This window comes from Patella vulgata, chromosome 5, assembly GCF_932274485.2.
Source record: "Patella vulgata chromosome 5, xgPatVulg1.2, whole genome shotgun sequence".
In the NCBI taxonomy this organism is placed as follows: Eukaryota; Metazoa; Mollusca; class Gastropoda; family Patellidae; genus Patella; species Patella vulgata.
Window position 1 is genome coordinate 24236051 of NC_065883.2, and position 19885 is coordinate 24255935.

General features: G+C 36.9%; 2 protein-coding genes across 4 annotated transcripts in view; both read left to right on the forward strand.

Moving 5' to 3' along the window:
- The window catches only part of LOC126821870 (ATP-binding cassette sub-family G member 5), a 145377-nt gene extending 136355 nt beyond the window's left edge, over positions 1–9022 (forward strand). For 2 of the 3 annotated variants that reach the window (XM_050550436.2, XM_050550437.2), the window contains exons 4-13: positions 1441–1702; positions 2185–2417; positions 2844–2976; positions 3256–3525; positions 4008–4221; positions 5300–5499; positions 6598–6736; positions 7369–7554; positions 7979–8097; positions 8418–9022. In XM_050550436.2, the coding sequence (XP_050406393.1) occupies positions 1453–1702; positions 2185–2417; positions 2844–2976; positions 3256–3525; positions 4008–4221; positions 5300–5499; positions 6598–6736; positions 7369–7554; positions 7979–8097; positions 8418–8584 (1911 nt within the window). In that variant the 5' untranslated portion in view covers positions 1441–1452 and the 3' untranslated portion in view covers positions 8585–9022. The remainder of the gene's footprint in view (positions 1–1440; positions 1703–2184; positions 2418–2843; positions 2977–3255; positions 3526–4007; positions 4222–5299; positions 5500–6597; positions 6737–7368; positions 7555–7978; positions 8098–8417) is intronic. The other variant, XM_050550438.2, reaches the window with a different exon arrangement.
- A 1635-nt stretch (positions 9023–10657) lies between these two features.
- LOC126821874 (ATP-binding cassette sub-family G member 5) lies at positions 10658–19580 on the forward strand. The gene is made up of 10 exons (XM_050550456.2): positions 10658–11058; positions 11875–12107; positions 12943–13075; positions 13283–13552; positions 13999–14218; positions 14854–15053; positions 15509–15647; positions 16877–17062; positions 18265–18392; positions 19414–19580. The coding sequence occupies exons 1-10, from the start codon at positions 10752–10754 to the stop codon at positions 19578–19580; spliced, it is 1983 nt and encodes a 660-aa protein (XP_050406413.1). The 5' UTR covers positions 10658–10751.
- The last annotated feature ends 305 nt before the right edge of the window (positions 19581–19885 follow it).

A 19885-nucleotide genomic window follows, 5' to 3' on the forward strand; every position in this document is an offset into this window, starting at 1 on the left:
CCGACCGTTTGACACACTTTTACATTGACAGTATCAATTACAGCTCATTAATGGGCTTCTAAGTTCATATAGTTTCGAGGATAAGCAGTAGGCCGCGTGTTATGTGAGTACCTTATAATTCATATACATTATTAACGTTTTACAAAAGTTCTTATGTGAAATAAAATTGGCGTATGACATACAATGTGCTATGAGGGAAATTTTGCCCGGACAGAGGCACTACAGTCTATTCTTATTTCCAATTCAAACTGCCAGTGGTTCTTTTATGTGCACCCATATTTGTAGATCTACACGTAACGTCGGTTTTCATCCCACCCGAACGACGACGATACGCTGTCCCTTGTCAGACCTCCCTTCCTGCAACACTAACAAGAGAGACCCACTCCGGAAAAACTCGATGAATTTTTTAGGCGAACACTAGGATCGAACAGGGGACCGCCAGGCTAGCCGGCTTCAGTGATCATCAGTCAATGCCCGTAACATTTTATTAATCATATAGACTTTGTACCTAGAAAATATATCTTTTTATCGATAATGAAAATAAACTGGGGGTATGGAGGACTTCGACAAGGAATAGTTTGTCCTTTTTTTGCAACGTTTGTATTGCAACTTTGGTTGGCTATTAGTTTTAAAATTGAAGATGGGTCTTGAAGGATCCCCGTCTGTATTGTCTCATTGTAGTTATAAAGAAGAGGATCATGACCAAGAGATGTCATTGATTTAACATAGTAGTTAGACATTTGTTAACTGCCCAGACGTCTCCTTCATTCGGCGCCGATCAAAAATGCAGTACAATGCCAAATTGCCCGACGCCAAGCCATGGAAAGTAAAAAAAATAATTTTCGAAAAGTTGTTATGTGTAGGATAAAGCACGAGACTGACGTGCTGGGGAAAGAAAGGCTGAAGAAAATAACCCTAGAAAAAGAAAAACCGGTTTCGGCAGGTCGAGGATTTTCTTTCAAAGGTTTTTACTGAAGTCTTTCTTCCCCAGTATAACCGAAGTCGAGGACATTATCTTGCTTATAAACCGTCTATGTACGTAAAATGAGAATATCCCAGAATTATAGTAAGAAAAACCTTATATCATGTTTTCTTGTGGAAAAAAACCCCAAACCTACCCTGGAAGAATAACCCGTTACAGGTTTAAAGAAAAACTTCCAGAAGAATAACCCCAAGTTCCCCTGTATAATTACTCTCCGTGAAATCGGTAGATATACTGAATTTCTTAATTACCAACTAGCAACTGAACTTATTATATAATACATTTTTTAAATTACTCTCCGTGAAATCGGTAGCCAAATTGAATTTCTTTATTACCAAATGAACTTTGTTATTACTCTCCATGAATTCGGCCGGATTTGTAAATTCATGTACTACTAAACTTACTTTCTACTTGAATTTATGATCAGTGCAATTATTAGTTGCCCATTTCTTTGGCAGCTCGACAAAAGGATGGAAGATTTAGATTTGCCGAATTCCTCTTCATTCATCAGAAATTATGGTGTGAATGGAAGCCTCCAATCTGTTAGAAGCAGTTCATCGTCTTCACTAGATGTTTGTAACCTCAGCTATGAAGTCAATGAAATATCGGGACCATGGTGGCGGACGAACTGTTTTAAACCAACCAGGAAAAAAATGGTTTTAAGATCTTTAAATATGAAATTTATCAATGGGCAAATAGCGGCAATTGTTGGCAGCTCAGGTAATAACAGTAACAAATTTTCAACAAAGTTAAAGCCAGAAATATAAAGTTCCGTCCGTCCCGCATATCTCGGGGTTTGTGATAGATGGGTTTTAAGTTAAGATACTGTTCTGTCTAGAAAATAACCTCTCTTTGAATCCTACAACTGAATACACATTGAAAGTCTTATACTATCATAAAGTTGATCAAGGATGGAACACATCTCAGCACCCTTTATATTTTACAATCCGTCGAAATACGTTATTCACACATTCGTAGTTCTGAAATTATAAGCTCAAATTTATTTCTGTACGAGGTTTCAAAATGTTTCACAAAGAAGTTGTCTTTCCCCACATCAACAAATATCCTAGCTGATACACATAGCTTCAATGTTGAAGGATGAAGAAATTACTGGGTTTTGTTACTGCCTACCCACACCCTCTTGATCTCACATGTCATCTCGTTCAGTCGCTTAATGAAGTAAAAATGTATTGTAATAATAGGTTCTGGTAAAACTTCACTCCTTGACGTCATATCCTGTCGTACTGAAGGTAGGGTGAGTGGCAGTGTTTACTTTAGTGGAGAACTGTGTACAGGGACCTTGATGAAGTCAGCTGCTAGTTATGTTATGCAAGCAGATCGTCTTCTACCCCACTTGAAAGTTCGCGAGTGTTTAACGTACACAGCCTACTTAAAGTTGCCAGGGAACACAACAGCTTCTACGATCGATAAAAAGGTACGGTTTTATGACTTGCCATACATCCGCTCTGGGCCATGAACACCATATATTACCCATAATAGAGACGATTTCCATCAGATTTCCAATCAAAACATTTCAAAATGTATCGCTGAATGTTGTTGTTGGTATGTGGGTCTCGAGATCAGATCGCGACTGATAAAAATGTCTTAACACCAATATAAAGTGGAGAAAACAACCAAAAACTGAACGAAATGTTGGTATAACCAGACGGAATTTTCATGAAATATTTAAATTCAGTAAACCTTATTGGCATAACGAACGGAAGCGTCTAAATTTGAACTGGACATTTAGAATGAAAAAGCAAAGTTCGTACACATACATCATTCAGTTTGCTAACGGGCTGCTGCAGTATTTGGTGAAGGGCATTACATTCGTTAAGATTTTTGTTGGACTTAATTATAGGTACAACAGGTCATTAATGATCTGGGTCTGAAGAATGTGGCTGATTCTGTCATAGGTGGTTCTGTCGACCGCGGTATTTCTGGCGGCGAAAGACGACGTGTTACCATAGCAATACAACTTCTGCAAGATCCAGGTATGTATCTCGATATGTATCTCTTCGTTTCCTTATTTAAAGATGCATTATGTAAGATTTAGAAAAAGAGTCGGTTGTTCTGACTATAATAGTTGAAATATAGATAATAATAAGTAAATATATTACCTTATTCTGAGCGAAGTTATAACTGTTATCATATGCTAATTTCGATCTCCCAAGTAGTACCAAACGTCTGTGATTTTCACTTCATCCGTATTGCTTCACTGCGTCTTTATTTTTTACAAACCACCACTGATACTACAAAATTACCTGTTTTAGATATACTTCTCTTAGATGAACCGACAACAGGGCTAGATAGTTTTACAGCAAAACATCTGGTAACTAACCTAAAAGACTTAGCACATTCAGGGAAGATAATTATCATGACGATTCATCAGCCTCGTTCCGACATCTTTAAATTGTTTAACCAAGTCGCCATCTTATCACAAGGAGAGGTGACATACTCCGGCAAGCCGGAGGACATTGTGCCTTATTTCACCAACATAAATTTCCCATGTCCACGATATGCCAACCCAATAGATATCTATAGTAAGTATCATTATTATTACTAAACAAGCTAACAGTGAGAATGGTTACCCCCCCCCCCCCCACCACACACACACACACTCCAATTCCTTCAATAAATATTTTTGTACAGCATGGGGCAATAAAACTGCTCATCTATGCTTAGCCTAAGCAGAAAATGCTCATGCTCGAACTTAGTAAAGTTTCATCGCACTCAAAGCCCCGGCAAAATATCTACTTACCCGTAGCAAAAATGCTTACCATCGAATACATTCTAGTTCACAGACATACGTTTTTAAATAGGCCCCTGCTTTCTCCGAATATAGCGTGGCGGTTCATGGTTACGTGGGGAATAGCGCGCTAAGTAGAACAAGGATACGTTCTTATAATTATTTTAACTTTTAAGTGTAAGTTTATGGTTATTGTAAATGTGCTAGGATGTGGATGTTTCTTGGTGATGGTGTTACTGGCATAATCGGCTTACTAGACCCACTTTGTATTTTCAGTTGACGTCAGCAGTATTAATAGGAAGTCTCCTGAACTGGAACTATCTTCAACAGAAAGAGTAAATCGTCTTGTCAAACATTATAAAGATTCGTTCACCAATCGTCAGCTGTTAGAAAATAGTACATTGTGCTTATCTCAGGCTAAAAACATACAACCCGGTTATTTACCTAAAAGAGGTCCCGGTGCGTTCCGGATTCTTCTTACACTTCTCAGGTATTTTGATTAATGATATCGCATTATTTATTCAGAACTTTGGGTTCCCCAATCCAGACCCACGGTTACTTATTATGTGGTAAAGGGTGTCATGAACTATGTAGGGTATGGTTACAATATTTAGAACACCTCCCTCTCATTCGTGGAGTGCATATAGCTAACATAACTTTGCCGTGGTTTTTTTTATCCGAACAGGGACTTTAAATCACAAAGTTACCTTCTACTTAGCTGATTTGGGCTTCTGAAATCCAGGTACAAACCATTGATTCAGTCATATATCAGTAGTTGCGGGTATTGTGCACAATGTATGATATTCCCTTTCTTTCTAAAACGCCGGATATCACTACTGATATAACTAACATACGTTTTATATAGTTAATTTTACACAGTAAAAAAAATCCAAGTTCAATTGATCACCCTTTTAGTTTCATTTGATTGTCGACAGTTTAGAAGAAACTTTTAACTATATCTAAATTTTGGATGAATCTACTGAACAATCAAATATAGTGAGACACAGTGGATACTCACCACTGGTTTGAATTTTGGGTAAGATATAACTAACAATAACCGACACAGAAATTAACAATAATCCACGCAGGCCGCAACAAACTTATTGTAACTTAGGCACAGGCAACAAAAATCAAGTCAATGTGAGTGATGATCTCTAGCGGTTACGTCCACGCACAAGCTTCTGAATGTATGGTTAAGGGGCCATTCTGCCCTGTCGTTACAATGCTGCTTCCAGTTCCTTTGGTACTCAAACCCTCTGAAATTATTGCCTTAGCGGATTTTGGTTGTTTAGGTGCGCATTCCACAAAATTGTACGAGTTGCAATGACCCTAGCGTTGGCAACATTCTAATACTGTGAAATTTAATATTAGAGAATTAATCTGTGGCGCGTTAGCATCGTGATCTTATGTTGTTGCATTCAGAATTAAAGTGTATCTCTCAAAGGAGAGTAACAATCATCCATGTACATAAGTTCCCATTGTTTCTCAGTATATATAATTTAGAAATGAATTCAAGAAGTCCCCTATTTTTGACAACGTGGAGTTCTCAAAATCATCTTTTTTTTCAGTCGCTTCAACGTAAATTTATGGCGAGATAAAAGGACATTTCTTTCAAGAATTTTCCTTTTCCCATTCTACGTGTTTTTTGTCTGCATATTTCTGGGTCGGTTGGGTTACAGCCAGCAGAGTATTCAAGACCGGTTGGGGTTATTATACCAAGCCGTTAGTTCACCGCCCTTTATAGCTTTAATAAATGTCATGGAAATAGGTAAGTAGAACGTAAGCATTTCCCCGAGACAAATTTACAAGATCCATAACCAAGCCATCGTTCAAACACCTATTTTCCATCCTAAACTATCTATTTGACTTCAAGTTCCCTGACCAAAATAATTATTTAGCGCCACGTTCCCTGCCCAAACTATATATTTGACTTCAAGTTCCCAGACCAAAACACCTATTTAGCGTCACATTCCCTGCCCAAACTATCTATTTAACTTCCATGTTCCCAGTCCTAAACATCTATTTAGCCTCAAGTGCGCTGACCAAACCAGCTCTTTAACTGGTCCCAACTATCGGGATCGAAGCTAAAACAATCTTGTTTTAGTGACAAGTTTCTAGTCAAAACTATGTAGCTTCAAGATCCAAGATAACCCATCTATATTTTTAAACATCTATTTAGCGTCACGTTCCCTGCCCAAACTATCCATTTAACTTCCATGTTCCCAGTCCAAAACATCTATTTAGCTTCAAGTGCGCTGTCCAACTATCTACTTAGCTTCGAGGTCGAAGCTAAAACAATTTTTTTTTAGTGTCATGTTTCTAGTCAAAACTATGTAACTTCAAGATCCAAGATAACCCATCTATATTTTTAACATCCAAGTTCACATCCCAAACTATATATTTACTTTCAAATCCTGCGATCACTATCTGTAAGTCCAAACTATCTCTCTGTTTAGCTTCATGACCCAAGTCCAAACTATCACCTATTTCACCTACAAGTCCAAAATTCTATTAATCCCTTTAACTATGTTAGTGGTGTTGGGGTAGGGATGGGTCCGCGTTTAGCCATCTAGATTATATTTCTGTCTATCGAGTAAATAATCTAGCTGCCATTAGAACATTGCACAATATATTTAACCAACACGCCCGCTTTGATTATATAACCATACGAAAATTACTAAAGAAATATTGGGCAACGTTTGACTTAAGATATTATAGTTTAAAAGTAAAACACTTGGTACCATTTATCGTTAATATATCCAATGTGTCCCAATAAATTACATCATCGGTATCCCCAGTTTTAGAACGGAACAATGCTACTGGGGATATCGAGGATGTGTAAATTATTATCTGTATGATATTTCAGTTCCGCCATTACGGGATTTATATTACCGAGAAGCAAGAGATGGATTGTATTCGATAGACTACTTCATGATAGCATACACACTTCATGCATTACCTTTTATTATTGTATCCAGTGCTATATTCTCGTCAGCCTTATACTGGTAAGTTTAATTCTTGGCACCTGATTCAATCTTGATCAACCATTATACAAATCATTATCATAACCAACTGGTTGTAAAAGTGTTGGGACTTACAAAACATATCCGCCTAGGAAGACTGCTACATACAAAAGCCAAATATATAATAGACTTTACAAAAAGTGAAATGATTAATAGCAGCCCCATTTCTTCCGAACTATAAGATTAACGCTTTTAAATGATCTTTGCGACAGTGTCAAAAGTAATCAGCGAATTGATCGGGACAGGTGGACCCTGCCTGCAAACATGTTCAAACTGACTATGAGATGTTATCTACTTCAAGCTGATACTGCATCCAAAGTATAATTTGGAAAGGAACGTTTCAATTGTAGATAATTAATATTCTTGATCAGACATAAGGCTGGCCTGATAAATTATACTCGTCTTTGGAGACTGAAGACAAATGGCTTTGTGATTTTCAATCTGTAAAATCTACAAAACTGTGCGGATTCACAGATTTAGGTATCTGGATTTGCATTCGGAAATTTAAAGCAAACAAAGATAATGGGGTTTGAATGTGGACAAAAAAAACCTAGATTTGGATCGCGGCAATCAAATTGCTGGTCCCGGATTACGTTTCGCCTATTTTATTTCAGGATCTGCAATATGTATAGTGATATCAATAGCTTTGGAATGTTTGTAGCAGTTATAACTGTTTTATATTTTACCGGTGAGCTGGTGAGCATCATGGGATTAGGACTGTGTCACAATGCACTCATCGCTAACAGTCTCATTGGCGAATGCATTTCCATGTCTTGTTTGGTATCTTCAGGTTTCATAAGGTACTTCTTAATTTATCAACCTGTCGTTATTATTCGAATAATAATATCGGATGTCCAATTGTCGCTAAGAAAATTTACCCGAAACGATACGTTTGTAGGACATATGTTATTTAGCTGTATTATATAACCCCTAGCAATCTATGCTTCAAATCACATCTGTATTTCGTTCTGATTGGAATTCATCATTTATTCTAAAATGAGGATCAAACTCCTCTGTAGGCCTAATCGTTCTGTTCAATTTTAACAAACCTATTCCATCATAATTTTTCGATCAGATCATATGAACTAAAGATGTTAGATTGTACTGTAGTATAAATGTTACCAGCACAAAATACTTAAACAAAATTTCTTGTTGGCTAAAAAGGGGGGAATTGATATAATAACATCATTTACTGACGAAATACCAATTCCACATTCTATCTAGGACTTTTGATTCGTTACCCTATGTTCTACAGTGGCTTGTAAGGATTTCCATGCCGAGGTATGCTGCCGAAATTATTGGTAATAATGAGTTCCAACACTTAAACTTCACCTGTGTACCCAGTAAGTTACAATTTTTATTCGAATACGAATGGTAAATACCACTCAATTATGATCTAGAACGAATTAATGTTGTGTTTTGAGATTTTCACTGAAGTTATCATAATTGCGCCCCAGTTTTAAATTCAGTCTTTCGAGTCGAAAAAATTATTGAGTGGTTTCATTGCGAGCTGCGACCATGATGGTCAAAAATACCCTGCATTATTAGGTCAGTGCTTGGAATATATTATCCAAAAATAATTTCATTTATTTTCTTGTATGATAAATGTAAATATGGTGTGTATAAGTAGCTATATATAATATTCCATGTTTGTTAATTGCAGATGAACCATGTGGCTACCCTACTGGTGAGGCTTTTCTCAACGACTTCTTTCCAAACTCACAGGGGCATGTAGCTAGAAATTTTGAAATAATAGTCGGTTATCTTGGGGGTTTCTTTCTTCTATCAATGCTGGCCTTCAAAGTTCGAGGAATACCTAATTTACAATAAATAATTCACACGGAATGGCATACTATTATCCTACTGTTATTTCTGTATATTTGTGGGAATAATTTTTGAACAGCAACACCGAGATGGACAAAAGACCTAGACTTATACTTAAGAGTATGTGTTAAGTGGTGTCTTATAATATCTTCTTGACACTCAAGTTTGGCTGTATTAAATAGTGCTGCTTCCTTCCTTCGTTAATTTTCAGTGCTGTTATTTGTAAATATGTACTAATATACATAAGATGGATTTATTCATGGTAATGGTGATTGGGCGTCTGTGTTGAGTGGTGTCTTTCAATATCTCATTGACACTCAGTTTGGGTCTAACAAATAGAGCTCGTTCCTTCCTTTGTTAATTGTTCAATGCTATTATTTGTAAATATGTAAATCTTTATTATTTTCGTAATATAAATAAATTAAGCTTAATTATATGACCATCCATCATGGGTATTGGACTTTTATTATTAATTCTTTTTTTTTTTCATTACCCGTCTTCATTGTATTGGCCCAGTCGGAGCAGAACAGTAGGACATTATTTATTTCCTGACAGAGCAATTCGCATATTATTACAAACACGAGTAATATATTTCTGTTGTTTTAAGATCATTGAAAGAAGATATCTTCATTTTCAACATACTTTTTGGAGTAATTTATTGCCGGATTTTTTGTGTGTTGGATTTGCTCTTTAATGAGCCTTGAAATTGAGATATCGCAGTTGATATAGTTTAGACAGGGAAACAGTGGTGTCCACCAGACGATAGTATATTATCTACGTCGGGGCAGGGGTGCATTCGTTAGGACTTCCGCTACCCTTGGTAAGGATGGGGGCAATTACTACAGTTTTATTAGATGACAAGACCATGCTGGTATACTACCCTTGGTGTAACGTTTGACGTATAATGTTGCCTTCATACCCACCAGGCCATTTCCATACTGGATAATCGAATCCCAAAACCTAACCCAGAATGTTAAGTAGCCCACAAGCTAAGGGGCTTTAGTAGCCAATGGGGAGGGGGACGAAAACCAAATGAAATTTTCACACGAGAAACTGAATGTGACCGTTAAAAAAATATCAAAGACCTACTGTAGCTATAATTAAATGGGGGTAGACTTATGTTTGGACCCAAGTCTACTCGAGTGACAACGCTTTAAAAGACTAACATAAGAAGATAGATTTAGAACATTCCTGAATTAAAGCCAGCTAATCACCACTACCTAATTTTCACAGAACGATTCTCTATTCGAAGGAGCATCTTTGTTTGTGTCGCTAAAAATGATCAACCCCCCCCCCCCAATCATTTCTTCGTCTGTCTTCTCATCATCGGCTGGGTACGGTATGTCTATCTGATCAGTAGAAAAAACCCTCGCTCCCAAAAACCAGTTGGAGGATTCTTGGGTTTTGTGGTTGGACGTGTATTTCCTTTCAGGCACACTTTACCAAATCTAAACTTAGTTCCATTGTCTATTAGGACTTTCCTGCTACATGATGCAAATTAGTACAACGGGAATATCTGTATCTACAGAAGTTTATCAAATCACGCATACAAAGGATAAGAAACATGGCCATAAATGCAAAACAATAAGCAAGAGAACAGATGTTTACATACGATAAAGACAAAATGAAAATGTTATTAACGCATACAATCACGAATTCGAATACAAATGGTTTAGAATAGTCTCTTAATTTGCAATGAATATGCTAATTAAATGTAATTCATATATTAAATGCTTGGCTGATTAATTTTAATTCTAACATATAATTGCATTTCAATTAATTAATGCTATTACTGGCACATCGTTGTTGGTCTTATTGACTAAATCCGGTTTACAATCACAATAACCTTGTAACTAGAGGATTTATAAAAAAAAATCTTGGAGGATTCGTAATTTTAAGGGAACCTCGTCTGAGTGGACCGGGTGAGGTAAGTTTTAATTTCAACTATCTGATCAAGGTAAAATATAACGAAGGTGGTGAGGCGTCTTTCGGGGTTAGCAGATAGGAACTCTTCAACCAGGAACGGTTTCAAATTAGACGAAGGCAATTAATTGCTCTCCACATGCAATGAATGGTAGTCGAAACAAAATAATATCTATAAATAGATTTTGACGAGAACATGGCAATGGGAATGTTTCGAATTTTAATATAATATGACACCAAACACATATACATGCATAATTCATTTAACAAAAGTGCTAATTATTACGTTATTCTAGCAAATTTCAAAATGGAAACTACTGCTCTGTTACGTGATCCGGTGGTTTATTATGGGGCGCCAGGACCAGTGATGCTTAATGCTACTATGAATGTCCAGGTCCCTAGGTTGAATATCGTCAATTTATCCTATACAGTAAAGAAGAAATCGGGAGCATGGTACACAGGGGCCTGTTTTAAATCAGCCCCAGAGAGAAAAGTATTAAAGAATATAGACATGAGTTTAAACAGTGGAGAAGTAACAGCTATCATTGGTAACTCAGGTCTGTGGAAATTTAGACAAAGAAGATTTGTATGTTGATATTATATAGATTTGTTAACAATTTAAGATATCCCCACGAGCAGCCTCATCTTCCGTGTTGTAATAAGAATATTACTCTCATGAATATGTTAACGTACATAAAACTTAGAGATAAGAATCCGGTACTGTAAATAATACCCACGGCCGATACGTGTTGAAAATTGGTTAAGAACTCGACTGATTACAATAGCGTAATATCCTTTAATCAATAATCATAAGCCAGGTGCGGTACTTTTCTGAAACGCAGGGGATTCGTTCACAATAATACCTAAAATTAGCCGTGTGGCGTGAATTGGTACAAAACGTACTGTTCAGTATGAGTGGATGTACATGCGGATTTGTGTATTAAACGTTAAAATAAACCATAATCCATATTTATAATATCCAAATAAACACTCCCTTTGGCCGGATTCTCATCCAAACCACGACGCGTGAATAAAATACAGCAGTAAACTTATGCCAAATCTGTATGCTTACTAGAGACCAATGAGCGTGTTGAACCAACTACGTCGTTTCCGGTTTTAATAATAAAAAAAAAAATTCTCGCTCACAAAAAACATTTTTGCTTGTTTCACAGAGGGGATTATAAATATATATATGTAAGATTTATGGAAACCGTGTTAAAAATCGTTGGTCTTTCCCTTTAATGAAAATTTGCGAAGGCTGAACTTTGTAGAGTTATGTCCCCTTTACTGAAAACCATGTGATCACAATAGATGCTATAATTTAAAATTTGTTGTGAAACGTTAGTACCGATGGTGTGGTTGGCTTATTTCAGGATGTGGAAAGACAACTCTTTTAGATGTTATCGCATGCCGTGTGGATGGTGGAGTTACGGGTAACATCTACTTTAAAAATTATGTCTGCAGCAAGATGCTGATGCAATCGTGTACCAGTTATGTTATACAAGCTGATCACCTGTTACCAAATCTGACAATACGCGAAACTTTGCGATATACAGCTTATTTAAATCTCCCTGGTTATGCAACTGATAATACTATCAATTCGAAGGTGAGATATAACGTTTAAGATGACATACGAGTCTTCCACCGATCGTTATTGATCTAGTGCTATTTTTCACACGCCCACATGCAAAACACATCATGTAGTAGTGTATTGTCTTCATCCCTGTTTCCGGTCACGATTCTTGTACACACTTACATGCCAGGGATGTTTAGATAAATCTGCGACTGAACCCTATCGAAATTCAGAGTAGCGTAATAACGAATTTTAGGTGTTGTCACATAAAACTAGCAAATGCTTTCTAGGTTAAGGATTCTGAGGCTTGTTCTAAGGTGGAATTGCATCAACATTTAGATTAGTGCAACAATTTTTAACAGGCTTTCTGCCTCTCATAAACTTCTTGGCTTGTTCAGCGAACCATTACCCCGAACCCTATCGAAATTCCGACTTTCTAATCAAATTTATGCAGATTTATAATCGCCGACCATGGACAACCCAAAACCACCCTTCCAAATGCTGGTGTAGTCGTATGCTTTTGATTGCGAAGACAAATCTACCAGATGAGTTTGATGTCTTTAGTAAAATTGGGTTAATGTGACCACTGATCAAATTTGTTTATCTCATTTGCCGGGCAATATGGTCCGTTATGATCCGCCAGTCCTTACACCTAAAACGGAGAAAATTAAGTGGTGCCTTGTAAGACTAATTTGTTGAGATTCATGTATCTAAAAATATTTGGTTAACTAAACCATTTTAGGTGCGTCCTTCCTGGTCACTTTTTTTATGAGTTATCATGAGCGCAGTACTTCGCTTTTATTTTTGAAATCAATTTGGAGGTGAGAATGGATACATTGATATTATACCATTATCAATCTTTATTAAGGTAGATGCAGTTATACACCAAATGGGATTGACGAGGGTAGCTGATTCTCTGGTAGGTGGTGCTGTTAAACGTGGAATATCAGGTGGCGAAAAGAGACGAGTTTCCATAGCGATACAACTTTTAAAAGACCCAGGTAGAGTTAATAACTATATGTATTATCGACAAAAATGGATTGCAATATTGTGAATAAGTGAACGTTTTTAGTCTTATCGAAGTTATTTGTTTTTGCTAAATTGTGGTTAGGCCCGCACGGTTAATAGGGCTGCTCTTTTATTTCAAACGCAATTGGCCAACTGATTAAACGGCATTACGATACTCCCTGTACTAATTTCTATTTCAGATATACTACTCTTGGATGAACCGACAACAGGACTGGACAGCTTCACTGCCAAATATTTGGTCAAAAGCCTCAAAGATTTAGCTCGCTCTGGGAAAATAGTTCTCATGACCATCCATCAACCTCGTTCTGATATCTTCAAACTCATTGATCAAACTGCCATCTTGTCGCAAGGCGAAATGACATATTTCGGACGGTCTGATGAAATAGTTTCTCATTTCACAAGGTTGAACTTCCCGTGCCCCTTGTACGCAAACCCACTAGATGTCTACAGTAAGTCATTTACAATCTACATTTTTGGACATTTTCTCCTTTTATAAAATCTCAACAAACAGATGATAAAAGTTACACATTCCATGCTTGTCAATATCTAGACATAGCGTTATATTCTGATATTTCATATATTTAGCGGTATCTTATACAATAGATCTCGAGATATTGAAATGAACCACAAACGGATGTTTTATCGATAGACAAGTACCCAGCGTTGCTCGGGTGGAGTTTATCCCTACTTTCTGTAGCATCCATAATTATGTCATAACCATTAAGCGTCCGTGTCATCGCAAACATCTTGTGCAAGGTGGATAACTCCAAAGACAACAATATTGCAAAATGACATTTTTTCCCTTGGACCTTATGTCCCTTGGACCAGAAACTTCACTGTCCAGATAAAGTGTATGCGCAAATGTTTGCATATCACACAATTTCTATTTTTCAAGTCGATGTATGTAGTGTTGACAGAAAGACTAGCGAACAAGAACAAAGCACCATGTTAAGAATAAATGATCTAGTCCAAGGATATAGAGAATCGCCTCAACATGAAGCCATGGTAGCATCCATGACAGACAGTCAAAAATTACCAAAATATATCAACTTTCAAAATAAGGCATCAAGAAGAAACGGTCCGGGTGTCTGTAGAACTTTCTGTACAATATTAAGGTAAACACACACAGACACACATGCCCCCGATTTAAGGACGAGAGAGAGAAATGGGGCTTAACGTCCACTCGACACAAACTAGATCATTTCGGGACTAACATATGGTTTAATTTTATTTCAATAATTCGCTTGCGCGTAGGGGTCTTTACCAGTGGGTAGAAACCGGAGAAAACCCACGAGGTTGGAGATTTAAGGACGAAAAATACCGCTAGGGAACAAGAAGAAAGCACCACGTTAAGAATACGGCACGCCGTAAAATTCCAATGAACTCTCTCGGCCAATAACGGGGTCAAACCCGTGACCCCCAGGTTAGTGAATCAACTGCTTACTCATTTATCCACCGCAGCTCCCTGTGCCCTTTGTTCTATGTTAGGTTTATGCAGACTCCCTTCATAACCCCTTACAGGTAATTCAGTAAGGGTTACATTCAGTAAGGGGTTATCGGCGTGCACGGATCAGTGTACGCTTCATAGTTTATGTGCTATTTTTATGTTTTAACTCCGTGTGTTCCTTCAGATACTTAAAAAAAAAACACTAAATAATGAGGGACGTAAAATGATCTATCTGAAAAAAAAACATGAATTCATACTCACTCTAAAGCATTGTTTTTTTTTTTTCATTATTTTTTTCTATAGCCGAATGAACAAGAATTTATTTCGTGACCCTGGTAACGCATTAACACGAGCCATCTCTGCGCCCATCAACATGCTATTTGTGATAATGTATCTTGGAAGATTGGATCTGGATCAAAGGAGTATACAGAACCGCGGCGGATTGTTTTTCCAAACCATGCTATTTAGCCAAATGTTGCCTCTTATCTTAACTGTTTTCTTGTGTAAGCCAGATATTAATTACTTTTCTCTCATGAATACAGTATTAGAAACACGTTGATTGGTATAAAAATACCATTATGGATAATTGTGAACTATGTACGATAGTTTTAGACCCTCTAGGGGGCCACGATTTTAGTTCCGATTAAGATACAAAGATATCGAAAGAGTTCGATTTTAGACTGCATCATTACGAGAATTGTGTACTAATTCTATTTGGAGTGCCTTTATCGCAAAAAGTGTGAGGTCAACAGTCTTGAAAATGGCCGCCATTTTGGATTTTCGAACAACTAATGTGCTTTTTCAAAAGAGTAGTCCTCAAGTAGTAGTTGTGCCAATTTGGATACTTGTTTCCACGTTGGAACGATTTTTCTTCTTTATGCAGTTAGCTAATGTACTACAAGCAGTAATGTCAAAATATGCATTTAAAAATAGTGCCCTAGTCTCGTTTTGTTTTCAGATTCCCCATTGCGAGATTTATACTATAGAGAAAGAAGGGACGGTCTTTATTCCTCCTGGTATTTTGCAATTGTCTACCATGTCCACGCTCTCCCATTTCATATTATAAGTGGATTGCTGGTATGTGCCGTTGGATACTGGTAAGTAGTATTAAACAGATAACCGTGGCTTTCAACCCAAAAATATGTGATTAAATTTAGTTAAACTTTATAAGATACATTTATTGAATTTAATAGAAGCAAGGTACTGATAAGATTTTTGTGGATTTTCATGTAGTCTTGCTCGATGAATGATGCATTTGCCGGGAACGTAAAAAGAGCTCATCACCACGCTATTATGTGGTGTTCACTGGGAGATGGTAATCGGCGGGAACTTGATCCGGAACTGTATTGCTAGGTAAAGGATACTAAATTGAGAACGTTACAACCGGCCAACATGCTCCAGGGTCTGACATGTGGCTCATCAGATGTGGATGCAAGAGTGACACCCCATGTAGTACCTTGCTTGTAGCTGCACTAGGGGTGGGTGGCTTAGCATGTACAGTAATTTGCTTCTATGTTGTCACTGGTTGCAACCAGACACGCGACTAAAGGATTAAACTGAATATTACCTAATTTTATAGGGGTTATTTTGGTATTTTGCGGGTAGAATTTTTTTTTTTAAATGTTCGAAAACACAGCTTGTGCCCTCCCTTTCAGGGCCGTCCAATGTGGCCCTGGAGCCAATGATATGCATGAATGTGGTGTTATCAGAAATATGTAGTTTGTTTCTAGATAAAGTTTGGTTTGGTCTGGTAAAATAATCGCCCCCAACCGCTGCTATCGAGTTGAAGGGCCATATTGTCTGGCATTTTGGATTTTACTATCATGTAATCACCCCAAAACATAATCGACGATTTCATTGTTTTCCTTGGCCCCAAACACCAAAAGTATCATAATAGACTAAATACTATGGAGTTATAGTAAATTATTTGCAATGGCGGCCGTTAGACGCCATCTTGAATTTCTCAAAACGCTCAAAGGTTAAACCCAATTGTTTTCATTTCTATATATCGTCTTAAGTAGCAAAGTATTTTATTGTATGAAAAGGGTCAATATTGTGTTAATATTGTGCTTGATAACTACACTCGAATTACAAATGTAAATACCTCTTTAATATTAATTTTAGAGTCATGTCATACAGTCAAGTCAGAAATATTGGCGTATTATTATTATATCTAACGAAACTAGACTAAGTGACGCAATTATTAACTGGTGTTGTGCATGAGACGGGGTAGAGTTGCCCTCTCTATACCCCGTCTGTATTTGTGCAGTTCTAATATCTAATAATGTTCGTTGTATTTAACCATGATGTACTGTAATATTTTCAGGGGTGTTGGATTATATTCAGATTTTGGTTATTCCTGTCAGTATTTTGTTGTTCACATTATGATGATTCTTATCGCTGAGAATATAACGCAGTTATCTATGGCTTTAGTCTATGACTACCAATTAGTTAACACTTTTACATCCTTGCTTTTCACGTTGTCCTTATCCATTTCAACAGGATTCTTTCGGTAAGTAGACAGTAGCCGACAACAGTTTTTGTCATTTCCGAGTAAAAAGCGGTTTGTTCTATTATACTACAATGGGATAGAAGAAGGTTACTCAGAGAGATCCATTTGGGGAGGTCATTTGCATGCGGAAAATTCATCTATTGGGATTGTTTGGGTAGGGTAGGGTTGGGGGTACTTCTAATAGTCAGTTCGCTTACGTCGGTATCCTTAAATTTTTGACATATGTTTCGCTTTCGGCGTTCTCTTTCGAATCAACTTGCATATATGGTAATGGAAGTGACTCTGTTGAATTCAGTGGGTGGTAAAACACAGATTATGACACTTACATCAATCTTCTATCATGCCGTTAAGCTGAAATAGCCCAAGTCCCATATTATTATTTCAAAGGTGGACATTTTGAATCAAAAATGACGGTCGAAATTGAGGTCAGGTCGCACTTGTCCAGCTCTTATTCGAAAGAGGACAATACAAACTACCCGTAGGCCAATTCCTATGCTTTTATCAAACTATGAACGATTTTTCACCTAAGCGTCCTGACCATAACCTTTGTCGAGTGTCAATGTTAGTCTGGGCATCCAGAACATCCTATTCGTCAACCCACAGAGGGTCTCTATCAGTTGTATACATTTGACAAAATTTTACTGGATAATCAACACATAAAATAAAATAAAAACTCCCCATTACGCATGGACGATGGAACTCTTTAGCTCACGTCAAGAACGAATTAAATCCCATAATTCATGCATTATTTTGAACAAACATGAATCTTGACGAGGAATTAGGATTAATTGAACACTTTTACAATAAAAATTTAGGAGTGTTAGATACTGAACTGACAATACAAGTACAAATCGATTTTCGGAAATGGTAATTCTTAGTTTTGGTTTACGGTTATTGTCTGAATGATAGAGACTAGTCTAACCCGGGGTGTAGAAATATTCAACCTTCCTTACCGGCCAGAAAATAGACTATCCCCACCCCTCGGTCCGCCGACTAAATCGACATTCGATTGGTTTAATATTCTAAGTATCACACGGGGTTACTATTTAACTATTGACATGGAGTTAGTCTTGATTGTACAGTATAACAATAGTTAATGATGTGACTAGTATCAACAAGGGTAACTCTTGCGAACCCATGTTTACCTAATAAATGCCTTTATGAATTTCAACTGTGTTATGACTATTGGTGTTTAATTTTAGAACTATTAAAGACCTGCCTGTCGTTCTCAGATGGTTTAGTTATACTTCAGCTGTAAAATATGGTACGGAAATTATAACAGTTAACGAGTATACCAACATTAACATCACCTGTGACGGATTAAAACCAGGTAAATTTTAAACGATATCTTACCGTATTTAAAACATGTGGGCAAGTCTGGGAGTATTAATAAAGGGATTAAACACTCATTAAATGTGAATGTCTCATTCGCCACACAAGGTCCTTACATCCCCATTTCGACCACCGGAGGGTCTGACAAGGACAGCTGTCTAGTTCGGATGGGACGAAAAACCGAGGTCCCGTTTATACATTGGCATACACGTAAAAGATCCATTGGCAGTTGAAATTCGATATCAGAGTAGGCCGTAGCGCCGCTGTCCGGGCAAAATGACGGTCTTCATTATCCCAGTCGGAGCAGAACAATAGGACGTTAAACACCATTTCATTTCATTGTCATTTCGACTTCCAAATGAAATATATTTAAATGACATAATTACCATTCAGAGAAAGATAGCTAAACATTGTGTAATTGTTTCTGTGTGGTGCGGTCCTCCTATACTATAAATATAATTAGCATTGTAAGAAAGATACTAAATTATGTGAAGGGTGTGAAAACCATTGGGTTGTATATTTCCTTATTACCCTTTAAGATACTTGAAGTGGATGATTATTTTTAGCAAACAGCAGGATTGTGGAATTGTGAAACAAGCAATTCAATTGATATTATAATTTCATTTCAATAACGTTAGAAACAAATGGCTTTTATTTAAGAGTGGACCAGGTAAAGAGTAGATAAGAGTCTTCTTTGTGCTCCGGATAATAAGTTAGTGTGTAGGATACTGCACTGTTCGCCTATTACAGTACCAAGTTTACCGAAACGCGTACAGTTTAAACAGAAAATGTAACAATGAAATCTGAATTGAACACTTAACACTATTTTGGATAGGAAACCACACAGTTCGCCCATTGCAGTACCAAATTTGCCGAAACGCGTACAGTTTCAAAACTGCAAATAAAAAAAAATGAAATTTTAGTTTTATTTCATGACACATAACAATTTTTAGATTGGTGGTGTACGTCATGGACCATGCACAGCTAAACAAAAATTTATTCTACTGTGATTTTTGCAGGTGTTCCGTGCCGTTTCCCGTCAAGTCAGGCCTTTCTAGATCAAAACTACCCGGATGCTGTCGATGAATTACAACAGAATTATGGGTGTATTATGGGTATTTATGCTGCAACATTGATTCTTTGTCTTTCGGCATATAAATTGAAAAAAGTGCCCAATTTGAATTAAAAACAAACCCTGGCGTACATATTTCATATTTGGGTTATTTATTTAAAGTGTATGGCACATTTTCGTTTTGAATAATATAACAATAACAATGTTTACATGATTTATGCAAAGGATTTGTATGTTTTTGTCTTGAATAACAATATGTATTATAAAGTTTTGTCTTGAATAACAATTATGTATTTAATTATAAAGTTGAATTCTTATTTGTAACGGTACATGTCCTAGTTTGAAATTTATTGTGTTGATTTTGTTTTACAATATGATTATATTTCTGTCTGGCCATCCTTGTGAATTTGAGCAACGCC

What these genes read in the sequence shown, in the direction of transcription:
- LOC126821874 (XM_050550456.2), top strand. Translation starts at nt 10,752, where the DNA reads ATGCATAATTCATTTAACAAAAGTGCTAATTATTACGTTATTCTAGCA. An exon ending in GTATGTGCCGTTGGATACTG is followed by an intron (nt 15,648 to 16,876) that starts GTAAGTAGTATT and finishes TAATATTTTCAG; the next exon opens with GGGTGTTGGATTATATTCAG. An exon ending in CTGTGACGGATTAAAACCAG is followed by an intron (nt 18,393 to 19,413) that starts GTAAATTTTAAA and finishes TGATTTTTGCAG; the next exon opens with GTGTTCCGTGCCGTTTCCCG.